This window comes from Ostrinia nubilalis, chromosome 19, assembly GCF_963855985.1.
Source record: "Ostrinia nubilalis chromosome 19, ilOstNubi1.1, whole genome shotgun sequence".
Classification (NCBI taxonomy): domain Eukaryota; kingdom Metazoa; phylum Arthropoda; class Insecta; order Lepidoptera; family Crambidae; genus Ostrinia; species Ostrinia nubilalis.
Genome location: NC_087106.1, coordinates 4,502,581 through 4,523,808, shown reverse-complemented (window position 1 = coordinate 4,523,808; position 21,228 = coordinate 4,502,581). Strand labels below are relative to the sequence as shown.

The following is a 21,228-nucleotide window of genomic DNA, read 5'->3' as shown; positions in this document are numbered from 1 at the left end:
TCTGGACAGACTCCAGCACCGTCCTTCAATGGTTGAAAGCAGACCCGAGAAAATTCAAAACGTTCGTGGCCCATCGCCTCGCGGAAATTGAAGAGCTGACGCGAATTCAAGATTGGAGATGGGTGCCGACAAAGGAAAACCCCGCAGATGATGCCACAAGAGGCACTCCGAACAAGTTTGATAAAAACGCAAGATGGTTCAAAGGTCCCGCCTTCTTATATGGAAACAAAGAAGATTGGCCGGCGAGACGCTTTGAAGTCAAAGAAGAACTCACCGGAGAAGAGAAGAATCCCCAAGTTGTTGCCACATTGAAGGTCATACCACAAGTCACTCCGGACCCGAAGAGATTCTCCGACTGGACTCGACTGCTACGCAGTACAGCGCGCATATTCCAGTTCATCGACCTGCTAAGAAGAAGAGTAGCGGAAAAAAGAAGTGTCCACATCGTCAGGAACCGAAGATGGAAGAAAACACCGAGTCACGTTCCCCGGGAGAAGAAAGAAGAAAAGGTCTTCTTAACGCTGGAAGATAAGTTCATACATAGGGCAGAAGAGGAGCTTATCAAGAGGAGCCAGCAGGAGAGCTTCTCCAAAGAACTTTGCTGCCTCGAAAAAGGGAGGCCATTGGAGAACTCGAGCCGACTAAAGAAGATTGACATATACCTGGATGGCCGCGGAATCCTAAAACTGAGGACGCGCACCAGGAAGATTGGTTCGGGAGAAGGACGAACCAACCCGATCATACTGGACGGGAAAAGTCAAATCTGCCGGCTCATCATAGGGTTCTATCACAAACGGTTCTACCATGGCAACTCCGCAACGATAATCAACGAAATAAGGCAGAAGTTCTGGGTACTCGGCTTGCGCAGCACCACAAGATGGATCACACATGGGTGTCAATGGTGCAGAGTCCACAAGGGAGAGCCTCAAATACCACCCACCGGAGACTTGCCGGCCGAACGATTGCAGCATCATCAACCACCCTTCACCTGCACAGCAGTAGATTACTTCGGCCCGATGCAAGTCACGATCGGGAGGAGAACTGAGAAGAGATGGGGATCCCTGTTCACCTGCTTAACGACCCGAGCGATACACCTGGAGCTGGCTAATTCACTAAGCACCAGCTCCATGATCATGGCCCTGCGAAGAATGGCTGCACGAAGAGGGACGCCGAAGATAATCTTCAGCGACAACGGGACTAACTTCGTGGGGGCCAATAGAGAATTGCAAGAGGCCGCCTCAAGGGAAGGAATCACATGGCGATTCATCCCACCTGGATGTCCGAATATGGGAGGCGCCTGGGAAAGAATGGTCCGCTCGGTAAAGACATCATTAATGACCGTTCTTAAAGAAAGATCCCCGCCAGAAGAGGTCCTGCACACGCTCCTCCTCGAAGTGGAGCATATCGTAAACTCACGTCCCCTCACCCACATCAGTATGGATCCCGAAGACGAAGAAAGCCTAACGCCGAACCACTTCCTCATCGGAAGATCCTGCGGAGCAATGGCGCCGGGCGTATTTGAAGACCACGATCTCATCGGGAAGGCGAACTGGAGGACAGCGCAGCGCTTGACGGACCACTTCTGGCAAAGGTGGCTGAAGGAATACCTGCCAACTTTGATGCCGAGGAAAATAGCCGGCCGGGAGACCGAAGACCCTCAAGTCGGCGACGTCGTATTAATAGTCGACGCGACGCTACCAAGAAACACTTGGCCACGAGGGGAAGTGCTGCGAGTGTATCCTGGACCGGACGGCAGAGTAAGAATCCTCGACGTGCGAACACCCGGAGGAGTGCTGCGGCGACCGACGCGACGAGTGGTAGTCCTGGTTCCTGCCAAGACGTCGCATCCGGAGGAAGGAGTGCTTCGCACTGCGGGGGAGAATGTTAGCGACGTCAATAATAGTCAAGATTAATGTTGGCAGCATCATGTCAAATAGTGCAAATTAGCTAATTAATCTGTTTCGTAATTAAGAAAATGAACATGAAATTTTCGCCAAAAAAGCAATACCGTAGCGAAAACCATCAGGCTCTCTCGCTTACTCACTCGGTAGGCCTCTTTCTTGCATTATCTGATCTCTCACTTCCACAAAATAGCTTCTCTTTCACACTTTTCTGGAAAATCTGGAATGTTCAGGAAAAAATAAAGAAGAAACGAGACAGAAATATCGGACCTCTCGCTTCGAACATTCTAGAGCGTGAGATAGCAATATGTTTTGTCCTTGTCTTGCACGGATGGTCCGTTGCGCGAGGCAATACCGTAAAGAGAGCCGTTTTAGGTTTTTTGTCAATAACTTCGCCAATTTTGGGAATTTTGTGATGAAACTTTTTGTATAATGTAGATAATTTAATTACGCATCTGTAGAAAATAAGAAACCATTGTAAAACTACCTGCCAGTTGGAGAAAATTAGCAAAATCTGTGGATTTCCCGAAGACAGGGATAGCAATAGCGTGTGAAAGCGGGACGGAGATAGCCGCTCCCCATAAATACGGAATGAACCGCTCCAGCTGGCATGTTTTGTTCAGTTCAGAGAACAAGTGCTCCAAGCAACAAGTGATCTGAAGAAGCAAGAACTGAGAAAAGGAAGCGAATAATAAACGCGAGAAGTCTCAGCAAGTGAAATAGTGGTTTTATTCCTGCAAGTAGCACCTACTACGCCTGACATAGTAAGGGCAAGCTCTCAACGGCAGTCATCATCGTCCGGTCAGCGCTCTCGAACACACACAAACGCATACAGTCCACTGCAGTCCACCACAATACGACTTAAAACTTTGTAAACATTCAATGGTATAGATCGTTTCATCTACGAAGACGCGCCCTACCATTCTTCCGCTAATGTTTGAGTGTTATCCGTACCACAGAATAAGTAATAGTACAGGTACAGAAGGATTACTCCGCAAGACGATTTAAATAAATGCGAGTCTTGCTACGACGCGATACAGTGGAATTCAGCTCGCACAGCACTACGTACCTACAATTTTATTCACCTACAAGTTTTGTCTCTTTCTATCGCGTGCCTCTGAACTCTTCTTACGCTGTTGGGGTTGCGTCTAGTGAAAAAATAATTAATCTACTTATTTGTAATGAGGTACGTATGTAGGTAAGTATGCATTCATTATGGAAAACCTTGGGAGAGGCCTTTGTCCAGCAGTGGACGTCATTTGGCTGAAACGAATGAACGCGTTCTGAGCAGTATAGTCATAGTAGGTTAGGTTCCTATACTATCCTAAGAATTATTGATTACCTACATGGCCAACATACCTTTCAGCATCTTTGGGAAGCGAAAAAAAAAGATAAATCCGGTAGATTTCTTTTCGAATTTAAACACCCGAACGCCGCACAATATTTCTTTCTCTTTATGTCCATTTTTAAATAATACTTCGATCATAGAATTATAATCATACTACAACGCACGCCAGCGTCCTGACGGGCGCGCGCGTGACACTCGACTGATATAATACCCGCCGGCGGGGCGCTTCGCTGTAGGTAATTATCGGATGTACCGCGCGGAGTGAGCCAGGCCTGTCCGTACACGATAATTTACCATGAGTGCACACGCACACTACAATAATGACGCTATGCGATTTGCTCGGATCAAACTCCCCGCACCCTCGACCAAAAATTGGTGGGGCTCGTCTTTGTGGATGAAAAGAACTATAATACCGTTTGTAAGAAAAAAGACAGAATTAAAATGATTAGATTCACTCTGAGTAACAAACAATTTTCTAATTTCAGAGAACAAGAAAAACTCATCGACCAACTCGAAGACCAGACACACAAGAGTCGGATGGAGAAACACGGCACCAACTATCTCCTGGAATCCTACCTTCGCGACCTGGGCCGCTGCAGCGAAGTCAACGACAGCCAAGCCGGGAACAGCGACAGTGGTGTAGGAGTCGGCAGCGGCACCCCACCCAGACGGCACACCAAGCACAAATCCAGAAGAGAACGGCACCTCATGAGAGAACACTACTTCACGAAAGAACTTACCGACATTTGCCAAGTGAACTCAGAAAGGCTCATGCAGACTCATAACGATACCGACTCCGATGCATCTGCCGACGAGCTGACCAGGATACGGGAAGAAATCGAACTGCTGGAGAAACTCGCTATCATAAACAAAAGACTGCACCGCGAGGAGGAGTTAGTGGTCCGATTGACGGCGAAGGTAAAGCGATACATGGACGAAAACAAAGCGAACAGCTGCGAAAACGTCACGCAGGTCACGATGCTCATCGACAAAATAGAGGAGGAGTTAGAGAAGACTGCGAAAGAGATGCACGATAACGCGGTTGAGTTAGCACACGCCGACAAAGAAATAGAAGTGAGGATGAAGTTGCTAGATGAACTGACGCTGGAATTGGAAGAAGAGGAGCTACAGAACACTGTTCTAGAGAGACAGCTCAACGAGGCGTCGAGCCGACAGCCTATAGTCCTGCAAGATAGCTACGTACCTGTTCTAGACCAAGTCAATGTCTGCCAGTTCTCCCACGGCGCAGGCTATGTCTTAGATACCCTCGTATGACGTAAGATTAATACAAAATTCGTCCCAAAGATGTACTGACACTTACCAATTGTAAATATCGCTCTAAAAGATGAGTGTGTTGAATGAACTAAAGTATATGACTATTTTGCTTCTTGAAAGACTCCAGATCTAAATACACACTCATCACATTGATCTCCCAGGAGGACAGTGATTTAATCCAAAACGAATATACCCCAAAATAAATATTATATCTTGTATTGTTAATGTAAATATTATATCTAACATTTAGACAATAAACTTGGTGCTAAGTAATAAACAGTAACGATTAGTTTTACAAATTTATATTCGAGTCTGATGCCAAAAAGTATGACAAAACCACCAATTGCAGTATATTTAGTTAGGCTAGTCAACCCGACATCGGTTTGTCTTTTTTAACTTTTCTTGTGATTTTAACCAATATAGTTATGTAAATAAGTTCTAACGAATATATCGGTGCAATCTTGTTTTTAATGACAAGTTTATGTAATAAATAACATTTTCTTAATTATTCGTCCTTTTCTTACCCCTCCTAATTAATATCTCTCTTTCGCTCTGCAATAAAGGAATTTAAGTTGAGAACCTAGAGTAAAAAACCTAATCAGTGAAATTAGATTAAATTGAATAATAATTTAGCAGTGTATTTATTCGTTCATATGACTGAATCCTTTTCAAATTGAATTAAATTACCAACTGTATTAATTGGATAATAATGCAGCTCAAAGTTAAAGTTTTGAATTCCTTCGTAACTCTTCCTTCATTGTACAGATGCAATATTTTAGTGTATAAGAAAAAATAAACAACAATTATAAAGAAACACCTTGTTTTATTGAAGATAAAATTATACTGAAAATAATAAAAATGCTGATTACACCTTTTTTCTGCCTTGGCCAGTGCGTAGATTATTCTGCTGCTATACAAAGTATATTAATAATTTCAATAAATACTGATTATTTTACGAAACTTTTTACACATTTATGTTCCGTAATTTCTTAATTTAAAAACATAGCCGGGTTTGTTCAACTTACAACACGAGAACGGCTGGACCGATTTTGATGAAATTTGGTACGAGGAGAGCACACCGTGGATTAACATAGGACTATCCAAAACGGTACAGAGTTCGCAGGGTTAGCTAGTTTAAACTACATTTAAGAATGGATCTACACTCAAAAGATCATGAAACGAAAAAGTTAACAGTGTGAAAGAGATATCATCATTAACACTGGTCTATAGACAAAATAGTTCTTTTATTTAGCGCTAGATGGAGCTTAATAAAATAAAGGCTCAAGCTACGGCATACACGGGCCTTTCTGAAAAAGTTAACATTTCACAATCACACATTTGATAATCTGGATATTTAATCCTAATTTGATAAAATGTGAAAGTTTGTTAGGATGGATGGATTTTAGAATCTTTCACACTTGGTCAATCGATTTTTATGAAATTTGGTTTAGATAGTTAGAAATAACAAAGGATAGTATGGGAGTTTTGGAAGGGGGATTCGCGCAGAATAGACTTTGTGTGACAGGCTGAAATTGCGGGCAAAGCCGCGGGAAAGAGCTAGTACCTACACTCATACAGCACCTATTAACAACCTAAACACTGGCCAAGGCGGTTCTTTGCCGTGAAACGAAAAGAAAGGTAAAAACACCCGCTCCGCGAAACACCATGACGTCATTCCTGATGACCGTTGCTGGTCTTCCGAGGTGTCTTCGGAATTCGGGGCTTGGAGACGCTCACCGGTTACTCCGTGTCCATCGCCACCTGGAAATAAGCAAGAAATATATAAATACGAGCTAGACGAGCAATGGATATTCGGTCTTTAGGAGCTACACTATTAGCTGCAGACATTTTTTATCCACAACGAGGATAAAAAAACGAATTATTAGAACCGAGCCAAACTATCGGCCGACTAAAAGGCTTGGCGGGCGTTGATAGCTTTGAAGCTATAATGCGCAAAAAGTGCGCATCATTACTGCACAGAGTGCGCGGCAGCTGCCACAGCGTACTGAAGGAGATAGCCGATAGTGGGGATTGTCCACTGATCGGCCACATGCTCAGCAGGACGAAGTCTGTTTTAGAAATAAGATACTAACATAGCCTACGTTTTTACTAACATTATGATCCCTGTTATCTGAAATAAATACTTTTTATTTTTATTTATTATAAAAGTCTGTAGGCTCAAAATTTCGACTGGTTCAACCAGCGTATAATTTTAGGTAGCTCAGATGAAAGAGCAGTCGTCCGGCATCGAAAGGTCGTGGGTTCGATTTTTTCAAGTTATGTATGTTTTGTTAAATTATCTTAACCATGTACACTTCATTAACATTATTAGATGAAACGGTAATCTACATTCCTTTATTTGTTTAGACTACCTACCAGTGCTTTGAGATAAACATTTGACAAAGAGTGCCGTGTAGTAGATACAAATTAAGATGACCTTGTCGACATAACCAATTTATTGCACTTGCATTGTAACTGGGGATTTCCCTATATTTGTCCTGGACAATAGTCGGATCATTCCTAGGTGCAGCACCAAGAATAAAGCTGAGGTCACAGTTCTGTGCCACAAGAAAAACATTAATTCAACAATCAATTCAAATGTAATACGAAAAGTCAGAAGATGTTGGAATATACAATACACTAGAACATTAAAAGATTTGCCAACTCCAGAAAAAGGCCGACGGGTTTTGTTTCATAAATATTTTAAAACCGATTACAAACAATTTCTCTCCTCCGATTAAGAAATTATACAAACGACAATCGTTAAAAATATTTAACAAGACAAACTTCAATATCAATTATAAGAAAAACATCGAGCACTCTCACTCAACCGATAAGCTTGTGAACGCTTCTTATTGACATCGTCACATAATCTTTTATCGAGTAATTGGACGAGGTCAAAGGTCAGACTGCTATTGACACAATATACGACGCTATCGCAGTCGTAACGAGACGCCGGCGCACGCGCACGCTCCGCCATGGAGCTATACTTCTTACTGTTCCTCGCCGGGACTGCAGTCAACGCATTGAACCTAGACTACCTAGACCCAGTCAAGTTACAAACGAAAGCATCACCCGCCATACAAGAGCGCATAGTTTTAGGCGTCCTATCCAAATACATCAAAAACGTAAACGTCGAAATCAACCCTTTGCTGTTCAGCGACCATAAAGATACGGTCTCTTTGCGCACCTCTGAAGGGCAACTATGCATCAGAGCCAGCTCAGGCACCGCCGCAATGTGGGGGTTCAATCACTACCTGAAGAAGTACTGCAATAGTCAGATAGCTTGGCAAGTTCAGCGAGTGTCCATCCCATCGCCGCTCCCCGAAGTAAACGAGACAATAGTAGCCAGTGACAGGTTCCGCTATTACCAGAACGTGTGCACTGTTTCGTATAGCTTCGTGTGGTGGGACATGCAGGACTGGAGGAGGCATGTCGAATGGATGGCGTTTAACGGAATAAACTTGGCTCTTGCACCGATCGCACAGGAGGCAGCGTGGGCGAAGATTTACCGGCAACTGGGCATGAGTCAAGAGGAAATTGATCAGCATTTCACGGGGCCAGCGTTTCTTTCCTGGCTTAGAATGGGGAACGTGCGCGGATGGGGCGGGCCTCTTAGTCAGGAGTGGCATGACAGGCAAAGGAGGATCCAGGGCCAAGTTTCGGACTACATGTTACAATTTGGAATAGTGCCAGTGTTTCCATCGTTCAACGGACACGTGCCGGTAGCATTTAGGCGTTTGTACCCCAATGCTACTTTTCACTCTGTAACCCCATGGAATAAGTTCAGGGAGGAATACTGCTGTGGTCTATTTTTAGACCCAAGTGAAGAAAATCTATTCGAACAAGTGGGAGGCATGTTTATGAGAGAAATAACATCCAAATCAGTTTCAGGAAGTATTTACACGGCGGATCCTTTCAATGAAATTAGGTTCATAGAGTGGAACGATAACTTTGTTCAAAATACAGCAAGAAGAATATTTTCGGTAATGACGAGCTATGACAAAGACGCCGTGTGGTTGGTTCAGAATTGGATGTTTGTGCACGATCCCATTTTGTGGCCGAAGAGCCGTGTGAAATCGTTCCTTACTTCAGTGCCAAACGGCAGAATGCTGGTGCTTGATCTACAATCGGAGCAGTGGCCTCAGTATTTCCTATACGAAATGTACTTCGGGCAACCATTCATTTGGTGTATGTTACACAACTTCGGAGGTACACTCGGAATGTTTGGAAGCATTCCCAGTATCAACAGAGATGTATATGCAGTAAGAAATCGAGTTAATAGCACAATGCTCGGAATCGGATTGACTCCAGAAGGTATCAATCAGAACTACGTGGTGTACGATTTCATGTTAGAAACGGGTTGGCGGAAAGATCCGGTTGAAGATTTGAATCAGTGGGTGACTGATTATGCGGCAAGACGATATGGATGTTACAACGCCACCAAAGCTTGGAAATCCTTATTGAAGAGCGTGTATAGTTTTGACGGCCTCAACCGTATGAGAGGCAAATACGTAGTCACTAAAAGACCCAGCTTACGACTCAAGCCCTGGGCGTGGTACAAAAGTAAAGATCTATTCGACGCATTCAGAGAGTTCGTTTTCATTGAGGATTCCAATTGTTTCTCTCCTGGATTCTATCACGACCTGGTGGACGTTACGAGACAAGCATTGCAATACCGGGCTGAACAGCTGTATATTAACATGGTGGACAACTTGAGCTATAACACATGGTCGTTTAACTCTTCAATTATCGAGTTCCTCGACGTTATGAACGACATGGAGACTATACTGGCCTCGAATGAAGATTTTAAAATCGGTATTTGGTTGAGCAATGCACGGGCGGTGGGTAAGACACGTCGGGAGAAGTACATTTACGAATTGAATGCACGGAATCAGATAACGTTGTGGGGACCGAATGGGGAGATATCGGATTACGCTTGCAAGCAATGGGCGGAGGTTTTCCACTACTATTACAGGCCGAGGTGGGCCAAGTTTTTGTCAGCTGCCTTGGACGCCGCTATTAAAAAAGAAACGATACACGAGCCGACGATACAGAGGATCATAAAAACAACAGTCGAGGAACAATTTCAGTACATTGAAATAGACAATTTGCCTCAACCCGATACCAGAGATACAGCTTTGAATTTGTATACAAAATGGGCGTATGTTCCGGAGCTTCTTGATCTGCCTTTGGCAGCAATAACACCGAAAAATCGGAGGCGAACCACTTTGGCAGATATTGTTGAGGACGACGATGTGGTTAACGAGCAGCCTACGGTGACAATGATTTTTCCAACTACTCCAGTGTAACAGTACAATCATAATGTACAACTTTTCTATGATATTATTGTATTGTAATCCAAATAAATATTAGTAATGAAATATATTTGAGGATCAAGTTTTAAGTTGTTATTTTTCATTTTAGAGCTTTGAATCTATTATTGTGATTAGGATAACAATAATTAAGTACTTATTTCAAGATTACAGCACTTAGCCTAAAATCTACGAGTATTATTTAAATTGAATCGAGTTTCAACAACTAAAATACTAGATATTGTTTCAAACTTTTATGGTCACTAACATATAAAATAAATATCTTTGGACAATCTCACACAGCGCCATCTAGCCCCAAAGTAAGCAATTAATATGCTTGTGTTATGGGTGCTAGCTTAACGGATATACTACTTATATACTTTTTTTTTAAATACATACATATTATACATATTATACATATAATTACAGTTACTCCATGACCTTGCAACAGTGCCGAAATACCATCGGAAACTCAAAATTACATAGTAGAAACCCTGTCAGTAATAATAATTAAAATACTAGAATATGCTGTACTTCGAATATTAAATACGAGTATAGTGTAGTGTTACTGTGAATATTATTTTATTGAAATAGGCCTAAGCCCTCACCGCGACTTGCTTTGCTTGCAGTTTCAATGAAACTTCGATTCAATGAAAGGCCTGAACCCCTGCAGTTTGCAGTTTAAAGACTAAAGCCTGAGCCTCATTCTGGCTGAACCAGCTTCATATTCCACTCAGTCAGTCTGGCTGAAGCAGCCTCAGCTTCAGTGAAGCTTAAATACTAAGATCTGAGCCTCAGTCTATCTAAAGCAGCTTCAGATTAAGTGAAGCTAGAGCTTCAGATTAAGTGAAGCTTGAGCTTCAGTCCGGGTGAAGCATAAAGACTAAGATTTGAGCTGGTCTAAAGCAGCGTCAGTTACACAGTTGTTGATCACTGTTTTAAAATGACATTTCCATACTAAACGTCACTTTAAAACACTGATCACCGAGCGTGTAAGTTTTATTAGTAAGGGGGTAAGACATGAGCCTCATTCTCTCTAAAGAAGCGTAAAGACCAAGGTAGGGCCTCAGTTTTCTAAAGTAGCTTCAGCTTCAGTGAAGCTTAGACACTAAGGTTTGAGCCACTTTCCAGCCGAAGCCTAAAGACTAAGACTCTGTCCTCTGTCCATCTAAACCTTAATAACTATCTCTCACCGCGACCTGCGGGTCCCGCGGGTCCCGCTCGTCCCCCGGCGCCTGGTCGGGCGCGGCCGCGTCCCCGGTGGCGCTGCCGCCCCCGCGCCGCTCCTCGCCCTCCACCAGAGAGAGGAACCGCCCTAGTTCGGCCTCGTCGGCTATGAGCCTTAGTCCGGCTGCAGCTTGATGACTAAGGCAGTCTAAAGCAGCCTCAGTCTGTCTAAAGCAGCCTCAGTCTGTCTAAAACAGCCTAAGTCTGTCTAAAGCAGCCTAAGTCCGTCTAAAGCAGCCTCAGTCTGTCTAAAGCAGCCTCAATGTGTCTAAAGCAGCCTCAGTCTGTCTAAAGCAGCCTCAGTCTGTCTAAAGCAGCCTCAGTCTCTCTAAAGCAGCCTCAGTCTGTCTAAAGCAGCCTCAGTCTGTCTAAAGCAGCCTCAGTCTGTCTAAAGCATCTTCAACTGAAGCTTAAAGACTAAGACTTGAGCTTCACTACGGGTGAAGCAGCATAAAGACTAAGGTCTGGCCGCTTCAGTCCGGGTGAAGCATAAAGACTAAGGTTTGAGCCTCAATCTGGCTGAAGCAGCTTAAAGACTAAGGCTTGAGTCGCAGTCTGTCTAAAGCAGCTTCAAATTCAGTGAAGCCTAAAGACCAAGACCTGACCCTCAGTCCATCTAAACGTTAATAACTATCTCTCACCGCGACCTGGGGGTCCCGCGGGTCCCGCGGGTCCCGCTCGTCCCCCGGCGCCTGGTCGGGCGCGGCCGCGTCCCCGGTGGCGCTGCCGCCCCCGCGCCGCTCCTCGCCCTCCACCAGAGACAGGAACCGCCCTAGCTCAGCTTCGTCAGATGTGAACCTCAGTCCGGCTGCAGCTTGATGACTAAGGCCTGAGCCTCAGTCTATCTAATGCAGCCTCAGTCTATCTAAAGCCGCCTCAGTCTGTCTAAAGCCGCCTCAGTCTGTCTAAAGCAGCCTCAGTGTGTCTAAAGCAGCCTCAGTTTATCTAAAGTAGCCTCTGTCTGTCTAAAGCAGCCTCAGTCTGTCTAAAGCAGCCTCAGTCTGTCTAAAGCAGCCTCAGTCCGTCTAAAGCAGCCTCAGTCCGTCTAAAGCAGCCTCAGTCTGTCTAAAGCAGCCTCAGTCTGTCTAAAGCAGACTCAGTCTGTCTAAAGCAGCCTCAGTCTCTCTAAAGCAACCTCAGTCTGTCTAAAGCAGCTTCAGTGAAGCTTAAAGACTAAGACCTGAGCTTCAATTTGGCTGAAGCAACTTAAAGACTACAGCTTGAGCCTCAGTCCGGGTGAAGCATCCTAAAGGCTTGAGCCTTACTCCGGGTGTGAGTTCTAGAGACTAAGGTTTGAGCCTCAGTCTGTCTAAAGCAGCTTCAGCTTCAGTGAAGCTTAAAGTCTAAGGTCTGCACCTCAATCTGACTAAAGCAGCTAAAAGACTAAGGCCTGAGCCTCAGTCTGTCTAAAGTAGCTTCAGCTTCAGTGAAGCTTAGACACTAAGGTTTGAGCCTCTTTCCTGCCGAAGCTTAAAGACTAAGGCCTACCCCTGTCTGTCTACAACATAACTACTCACCGCGACCTGGGGGTCCCGCGGGTCCCGCGGGTCCCGCTCGTCCCCCGGCGCCGGGTCGGGCGCGGCCGCGTCCCCGGTGGCGCTGCCGCCCCCGCGCCGCTCCTCGCCCTCCACCAGAGACAGGAACCGCCCTAGCTCGGCCTCGTCGGGTGTGAGCCTCAGTCTAGCTGCAGCTTGATGACTAAGGCTCAAGTCTCAGTCAGGCTGAAGCAGCCGCAGTGTGTCTAAAGCAGCCTCAGTCTCTCTAAGGCAGCCTCAGTCTGTCTAAAGCAGCCTAAGTCTGTCTAAAGCAGCCTCAGTCTGTCTAAAGCAGCCTCAGTCTGTCTAAAGGAGCCTCAGTCTGTCTAAAGCAGCCTAAGTCTGTCTAAAGCAGCCTCAGTCTGTCTAAAGCAGCTTCAACTGAAGCTTCAATCTGGCTGAAGCAACTTAAAGACTACAGCTTGAGCCTCAGTCCGGGTGGAGCATCCTAAAGGCTTGAGCTTCACCCCGGGTGAAGCATAAAGACTAAAGCCTACTACTCACCGCGACCTGCGGGTCCCGCGGGTCCCGCTCGTCCCCCGGCGCCTGGTCGGGCGCGGCCGCGTCCCCGGTGGCGCTGCCGCCCCCACGCCGCTCCTCGCCCTCCACCAGAGAGAGGAACCGCCCTAGTTCGGCCTCGTCGGCTATGAGCCTTAGTCCGGCTGCAGCTTGATGACTAAGGCAGTCTAAAGCAGCCTCAGTCTGTCTAAAGCAGCCTCAGTCTGTCTAAAACAGCCTAAGTCTGTCTAAAGCAGCCTAAGTCCGTCTAAAGCAGCCTCAGTCTGTCTAAAGCAGCCTCAATGTGTCTAAAGCAGCCTCAGTCTGTCTAAAGCAGCCTCAGTCTGTCTAAAGCAGCCTCAGTCTCTCTAAAGCAGCCTCAGTCTGTCTAAAGCAGCCTCAGTCTGTCTAAAGCATCTTCAACTGAAGCTTAAAGACTAAGACTTGAGCTTCACTACGGGTGAAGCACCATAAAGACTAAGGTCTGGCCGCCTCAGTCCGGGTGAAGCATAAAGACTAAGGTTTGAGCCTCAATCTGGCTAAAACAGCTTAAAGACTAAGGCTTGAGTCGCAATCTGTCTAAAGCAGCTTCAAATTAAGTGAAGCCTAAAGACCAAGGCCTGACCCTCAGTCCATCTAAACCTTAAATACTATCTCTTACCGCGACCTGCGGGTCCCGCGGGTCCCGCTCGTCCCCCAGCGCCTGGTCGGGCGCGGCCGCGTCCCCGGTGGCGCTGCCGCCCCCGCGCCGCTCCTCGCCCTCCACCAGAGACAGGAACCGCCCTAGTTCAGCCTCGTCGGCTATGAGCCTTAGTCCGGCTGCAGCTTGATGACTAAGGTTCAAGTCTCAGTCAGGCTGAAGCAGCTAAGAGACTAAGGCTTGAGTCTCAGTCAGGCTGAAGCAGCTTAAGGACTAAGGCTTGAGCTTCAGTCCGGGTGAAGCATAAAGACTTAAGCTTGAGCTTCAGTCCGGGTGAAGCATAAAGACTAAGGTTTGAGCCTCAATATGTCTAAAGCAGCTTCAGTGACGCTTAGACACTAAGGTTTGAGCCACTTTCCAGCCGAAGCCTAAAGACTAAGACTCTGTCCTCTGTCCATCTAAACCTTAAATACTATCTCTTACCGCGACCTGCGGGTCCCGCGGGTCCCGCTCGTCCCCCGGCGCCTGGTCGGGCGCGGCCGCGTCCCCGGTGGCGCTGCCGCCCCCGCGCCGCTCCTCACCCTCCACCAGAGACAGGAACCGCCCTAGTTCAGCCTCGTCGGGTGTGAGCCTAAGTCCGGCTGCAGCTTGATGACTAAGGCTCAAGTCTCAGTCAGGCTGAAGCAGCTTAGAGACTAAGGGTTGAGCCTCAGTCTGTCTAAAGCAGCCTCAGTCTGTCTAAAGCAGCTTCAACTGAAGCTTCAATCTGGCTGAAGCAACTTAAAGACTACAGCTTGAGCCTCAGTCCGGGTGAAGCATCCTAAAGGCTTGGGCCTTACACCGGGTGAAGCATAAAGACTAAGGTTTGAGCCTCAGTCTGTCTAAAGCAGCCTCAGTCTGTCTAAAGCAGTTTTAACTGAAGCTTAAAGACTGAGACCTGAGCTTCAATTTGGCTGCAGGCACTTAAAGACTACAGCTTGAGCCTCCTAAAGGCTTGAGCCTCACTCCGGGTGAAGCATCCTAAAGACTAAGGCCTACTACTCACCGCGACCTGCGGGTCCCGCGGGTCCCGCGGGTCCCGCTCGTCCCCCGGCGCCTGGTCGGGCGCGGCCGCGTCCCCGGTGGCGCTGCCGCCCCCACGCCGCTCCTCACCCTCCACCAGAGCTAAGAACCGCCCTAGTTCAGCTTCGTCGGCTATGCGTAGCGGGGTCTTGGGGCCCACGATCGCGATTGACACGTTCTGGAATAGAAAAAGATATTTATTTTTATTTTCTTTATTGGGAAAACATATGTACAGTTTAAAATACTGAATACTGAATATTAGCTCAGAGAATAGAGCAAACAAAAGATTCCTTTCCTTTATTTTACTTGGTCACCATCTTCCCTTTTTTTATTTCAAGCGCATCAAACCTCCAGGGGCAGCATTTTTAGCTCTTTTAAAATATAATCTAAATTCACTATTGTGCCATTTCATTTTTATACTAACTTTTGTGCAACCACAAATGTAGTCAGGCAACCATCATAAATCAATAACTAACTGGAACATGTAAGTTCTCTTGAAAAGCCTTCGTTCGTCCGTTTTAACCAAATGACGTCCACTGTTGGACAAAGGCCTCCCCCAAGGTTTTCCACAATGAACGGCTTGCGCTGCCCGCATCCAGGCTCCTCCCGCGACCTTTACCAGATCGTCGCTCCACCTAGTAGGAGGCTGGAAGACGTAGCGAGGGCAGAAAAGTCTTACAGAAAATAAATATCATACTTGTGATAATTTACCTTGTTATTCAAATCAACTTCATTTGGCAGTGTATCCCTCAAGGCCCTCAGACCGTGAGCGACCAGCTCCTGCAGGTCGCAGTCTTGGAACGAAGCGAGATGCTTCTCTAGGTAGGTCCGGGCAGACTGGGAGCGGGCACCGATGGCCATGGCCCGGCAGTCGAAGTAGTTGGCTGATGGGCACGTCTGGTAGATGTGAGGGCCTTGATCCTGAAATGTTGTTTGTTGAATATTAAATATTTTAGAATTTGGAAATTTATAAAGAGTGATTCAAATCTAGACACTGAACTGGAAGTAATTTTGTTCAACTTTATTTCACTTCACAATAAAAAAAAGTTTATGCATATCCCAGAATATCCCTATAGTCATATAGTATACAGCTTGTTGTTTATGCTAGCATGGCTCAATAATAGTATGCACTATTGCCTAAGTTTAATAGCACAGGCTATGTGTTATAAAATGTAAATTAATTCATGGAATAATTTCACTTTTTACTACAATTTATTAATGTCTAGAAAGCAATTCATAAACTGAAGCAAGCTATAAGATTCCTACACAAAATAAGAATTTTCTACCCTTTTTATGCATAGATAAGTAAGTCACCCACTTATATCCAAAGTAGCACACTTGAATAAAAAGTATCACAAAGTAAGTAAAAAAAATACACAAATAATACTCACATCGTAACCTGCGACAAGCAATCCCACGCCAAGGGGCCTCTTGTCATATCTCTGGGTGCAAATCTGCATCTTGTTACCAACTAGGCCGATCAAGCGACCAACGGGCATCGGAGCATCGTGAGCGTACTTGTGGTTCAGGCACTCAGTGCGCATGAAACGACTGTAAATGAAAATTATTAAAATGATAATGTGGTTTATGTCTGATATCACTAATATTATTTTTGCAGGTTCATAAGTTCCACCATAGTAAAATAGATTTGTAGTTATTTCTATTTGCTTGTAATAAATTAGGAATTGTGTTCCTGCAGTAGAGACCAGTAATTTCATGATGATGAGAATATTATAGCACTCTACCATAGCATATTATATTCAGTCTATTAAATTAATTTTATAATTTGAATTGAGAACAATAAAAAATATAAAATGTTACATATTCATTGTTTGGTTAACCTCAAGTAGGTACCTATTATTTTCTACATGCATGACAATAATTGTATTGGATTGAAAGGTAAGGAATTAGTAGGCAATTATCAGAATATGTATACGATAAGCTCCAACATAAGATTCTATGGTAAAAACTGTACATCGCAAACCTCAACATCCTTGCATCAGCGGTCAGCCCAGAAATGGAAATGCCAATATGATCATCAATAGGAATAATCTTCTTCTGGTACGCGGACAGCTCACTGACCGCCCGTTTCAGTGCGATCAGCACCGCAAACTGTTTGTTCTTCAAGCCGATGGTCGCGGAGCCCAGCTTCACCGCTTCCATGGCGTACTCGACCTGGTGGAGCCGGCCCTGGGGGCTCCACACTGTGACGTCACTGTCATACTGGTTTCTAAACTGTAATAACGGAAAAAAAGTTGTTAATTTTTTATGATTTACAAAATTATGAGATAGAAATATGTTAGTCAGATTAGTTGTTTTGGTACTGCTACACAACATAACTGATTCTAAGCGTAGTTTTTTTATGGGAACAAACAATACTGTCGAGTATCATTGTAGGTTATAATTTTAAACAAAACTTTAATGCAACCGTTTTACGGTTCCCAAGTTTGTGAAATCATGAAATATATGCATAAAATTAATGAATGTATACTTTTAACTCGCTTTTTAATTGATTCGTTAGCTAAACAAGGAAATAAAGCGTCCGGCTACTACAATGACATAGCAAATTCATCTAATGAATTTAGTACGTAAGGGATTTACTTATAACAATAAACATTTAGATAATGCAAAAAAGGCTTAACTTACCATGGTTATTTAGTAATATTTCTACAGTAAGCTCGTTGAGAAAATAGAAATTAATTTTTTTCCTGCGGGACGCGATGACTATGAAAATGTCAAACGTAAACGATTTTGACGTTGACATTTTACTTTTTACTATTGTCAATACGACGACAGTAGTTTCGTTTATACAGTCATCAAATTATTTTCTTTGAAATATGAAAATACATAATGAAAATTGCCAAAAAAAAAATTTTAAGATATTTTTTAAGAATACATAGTTGTGTATGTAAAAGCAAACATGGATTACTAAGCACCTTCTAGTGTGAAATGAACCGTATCGACAAGAGCGGGAAAACAGATGAAGTTTTAAAAAACTTTACGGTAGGATTATACGAGTAGTATCCACAGAAGTGGAGCTGCTCAAAGTTTAGCTGAGATACACTGGTACATACGAGGGCCGGCTGATAATTTCGCGGCCGAAGGTACTTAATGAAATAAAATAAATGGTTTCTATTTTTTATTTTGTAATATAATCTCCCTCAAAAGAAATACATTTCTTAAATCTCGCATACAATGCCTTTTACCCACCCAAAAATTTTTTTTTCAAAATGACGACCAACCGCAGCTTTAATTTCGTTGTCATCTGCATATCTCCGGCCCCGTAAGTCCTTTTTCAAATCGAAAAACAGGAAAATATCGCTAGGTAATAGGTCTTGGCTATATGGTGGGTGGTCAATCTCTGAGAACCCGGTGTCTTTCAGGGCTTGGCCTCGCAACACGTGCGGCGTGAACGGGCGCGTTGTCTTGCGGAAAGAGCAATCCGCGTGTCAGTTTCCCCCGTCATTTCTGTACAATAGCCTCGCGAACATAAAGAAATATTCTTCAGCTGTCTGCCACGATTTAATTCTTTGGTCAGCCGGAACGATTTTTTCGACTTTTGAACGTTTCCTTCACTCAGTATCGTGACAGGGCGGGGGTCGTTTTCACAGGTCTCTCGTCCGTGTTGAAATAGTCGGGCCCATTTTTTAACCATAGTATATGAAGGTCCAGAATCCTGAAGAACCAATGACATCTCTTCAAAAATGTCTTTCGGTCTATTTTCCTTCTTTACGAGGAATTATGTCCGCGGCGCGCGGTGTCGAAATTCCGCAAATCTCCAGATTTGGCGGACATGGTGATGTCATTTGTTCGATAGAAATTGAACTATCAGTGCAAACTTAATTAGTGATTGCTTTTTATAATACTACTGAGTGTCGCAACTAGTGATATGAGTAACAAGCTAATTACTCATCGCTAAGTACCTTAGGCCGCGAAATTTTCAGCCGCCCCTCGTACACCTCTTTCTTAGGTACAACACCGTGTATGTACCTGAGAAAGAGGTATCTTAGATCTATTTGACATCAATCATACATAAATACCTAATTATTCGATATCTCAACTATTTTAAACAGATACTTCAATTTAGTTTTAAAAACTTAATTAATTTTCAATTACCTGTAAATACAGATTTTTTGTTCCATTGTAATGGAAGGCTCGTTTTATCAGCTATTAAAAAGTATGTCAATTGATTGGGGGTTTTAACGTGTCTACTTATTTGGCGCCATATTCTTTCCTTCTAGAACCTAGTCGACTCCTAGAAGATAGAGCTCAAAGTTGCAAGCGGGCTATCTAGAGGACTATGCTCGCGCTCTTTACGAGATCGAATTATTTTCTGCCAAATATAGACTTTTAAAAGGCGCATAAAATACCCAATAAATAAACTTTTTATGACAGTAAGTAAATTATAGATTCAAATCACATGTTTACCTCAAATGTGCATGTACCTACCTACAGGCTACATACTTGGGTACGTGCCTCTCACCTACAGTGGTCAACGTAGTAAACTGCTGACCGTAGAAATATTTCACTCTAATATAATGCGACAGATACGACACATATTGTGTGTTCTTTGAGACTGTCAGCCATTTTGAAAAATGGTAAGGCGTGTAGCGCATCCGAAACTAAGTTTTCTTTTTCACAAAAACAAGTTAAGTATTTTTTACTTGCCTTTTTCCTTTCACTTTACTCTTTTCACTGGGTTTTACAGTACCTATTGTGTATGAAGAATAGTACCTATTTTATAGACCTCTCAGATCAGAAATAAGGTAGGTAAGGCTTTAGGCACAACTTTAGGTATCTACTTTTTTACTTCAACTGAATGACAGTGAGTTCTATCTTATATCATTAAAGAGTGTCCGTAAGGTACGAACGATAGCACATGAAGCTAACGGTCTTGGTCAAAAAGTGATATTGACCAAGAGCATCAGTCAAACTACTTTTGACAAAAGTGGTTTTGACCGATGAGTTTTCTGTAACATAATACCTACCTATAGGCTATTTGGCAACAAAAATGTATAGTCTGATGTGCTGTCGACTGTGCCTTAAATTATTATAAATGCAAAAATAAATCTTAGACCTATACTTTTAAGATTTTTTTTTGTGTTTTATTTCGATTTCCGCAACAAGCGAATTTTTAATTGAGCAATAATAACTTTTGTTTTATTTTGGGAGGATGAAAATCTTAGCTGCTTACCTCTTTGTATCTACCTAGACTATTATTGCCTCAGTTCTGAGAACAATGGAGCTAAGATGGCAGATTTCTCGGTTGCAGCGACACTTTCCAGCTATTGTTCTACAAAACCCATCGCAAGACAAGCCTATAAGCAACAAGATGTGCTTTTAGCAAGAAATTATTTGTCTGGGACTGTTAAAACATTAAGTTTTCACCATCAATCCCTTTTTAAGTGACACCTTTGAAAATAATTACTGCTATGTTACCATAGGGGTCACTTAGAAATTAGGGATTGATGGTAAATTACCTAAAATAAGAAATACCAAACTATTGAATGAAATCTTTTTACAAGCTTTACGAGTACTAGGTATATTGACTTCACTTGTTATGTTGTACCTACTATTCAATGTTTTTGCTTTTTAAATCTCTCTAAAAATAATTTAACATTATAATGTCAATAAAGTTACTACACCAAAATATTCAATTTTTACTCCCGTATTCACAAACGATACTTGCTTAAGTGAAGCAGCAAATCGAACACACAGCGTTGAATAGAAAGTAACTCCGTGATTGGTTCGTGGTCACGTTTGTGAATACGGGCGCAAAAGTTTTAAGTAATATACAGGGTGTTGATTTCAATACCCGCCATATTTAGGGAGTTGATTAAGTAGCTTATTCTGATCACGAATCAGCAAAAAAACTGACTTCAAATTTTTTTAAAATTATATTTTAAATATCTACGATTTCCATAATCGACCACTACAGTGCAGAATAGTCCCCCAACGCAAACGGCGCGCGGCGCTCACCCGGTGACCCGGGCAAACGCTGAGCCCCCCGTCCCGCGCCCCACTACCCGCGCTCGCCCATGAGTCAGTCAACTATCAGCCACAATCAGCTGTGAGTTCAACGACGACTACTGGACGGAGCTTAATCCAAATCTACCCTAAAAATGTAATGAGTAAATAAGTTACTTACACCTTATCACGTTACGAGTTTATTTTTTGTTCTAAAAACTAATTAATTAAGTAGGTTTTTAATTAAAAAAACCTTTTACACGAATTTGCTTCCTTCCGCAAAATAAATTTTTTTACAGAAGCTACATTTTTTTTTAAATTAAACCATGCTTTTATGTGTGTGATAAGCTTGTACCTACTTATCATTCAAAAGTACTGTAAACAGATGACAATAATGCTCTTTCATACAGGTTCGTTATTCCTTACGTTTCTAGCTCTCTACCTTAATAACTTTTACGTC

General features: G+C 43.5%; 3 protein-coding genes across 3 annotated transcripts in view; 2 read left to right on the top strand and 1 right to left on the bottom strand.

Moving 5' to 3' along the window:
* The window catches only part of LOC135081388 (apoptosis-stimulating of p53 protein 1), a 59,462-nt gene extending 54,433 nt beyond the window's left edge, over window positions 1-5,029 (top strand). Inside the window, exon 8 of the mRNA XM_063976108.1 lies at window positions 3,735-5,029. Coding sequence (XP_063832178.1) covers window positions 3,735-4,524 — 790 coding nt within the window. The 3' untranslated portion in view covers window positions 4,525-5,029. The remainder of the gene's footprint in view (window positions 1-3,734) is intronic.
* A 298-nt stretch (window positions 5,030-5,327) lies between these two features.
* On the bottom strand, window positions 5,328-17,557 carry LOC135081083 (proteasome subunit alpha type-1). Its single transcript, XM_063975811.1, has 6 exons — window positions 17,448-17,557; window positions 16,786-17,036; window positions 16,193-16,352; window positions 15,513-15,722; window positions 14,785-14,979; window positions 5,328-6,285 (listed from the first exon to the last, which is right to left on the bottom strand). The coding sequence occupies exons 1-6, from the start codon at window positions 17,448-17,450 to the stop codon at window positions 6,265-6,267; spliced, it is 840 nt and encodes a 279-aa protein (XP_063831881.1). The 5' UTR covers window positions 17,451-17,557; the 3' UTR covers window positions 5,328-6,264.
* Window positions 7,436-9,931, top strand: LOC135081082 (alpha-N-acetylglucosaminidase). The gene has a single exon (XM_063975810.1). The coding sequence runs from the start codon at window positions 7,503-7,505 to the stop codon at window positions 9,834-9,836; it is 2,334 nt and encodes a 777-aa protein (XP_063831880.1). The 5' UTR covers window positions 7,436-7,502; the 3' UTR covers window positions 9,837-9,931.
* Window positions 17,558-21,228: the final 3,671 nt, after the last annotated feature.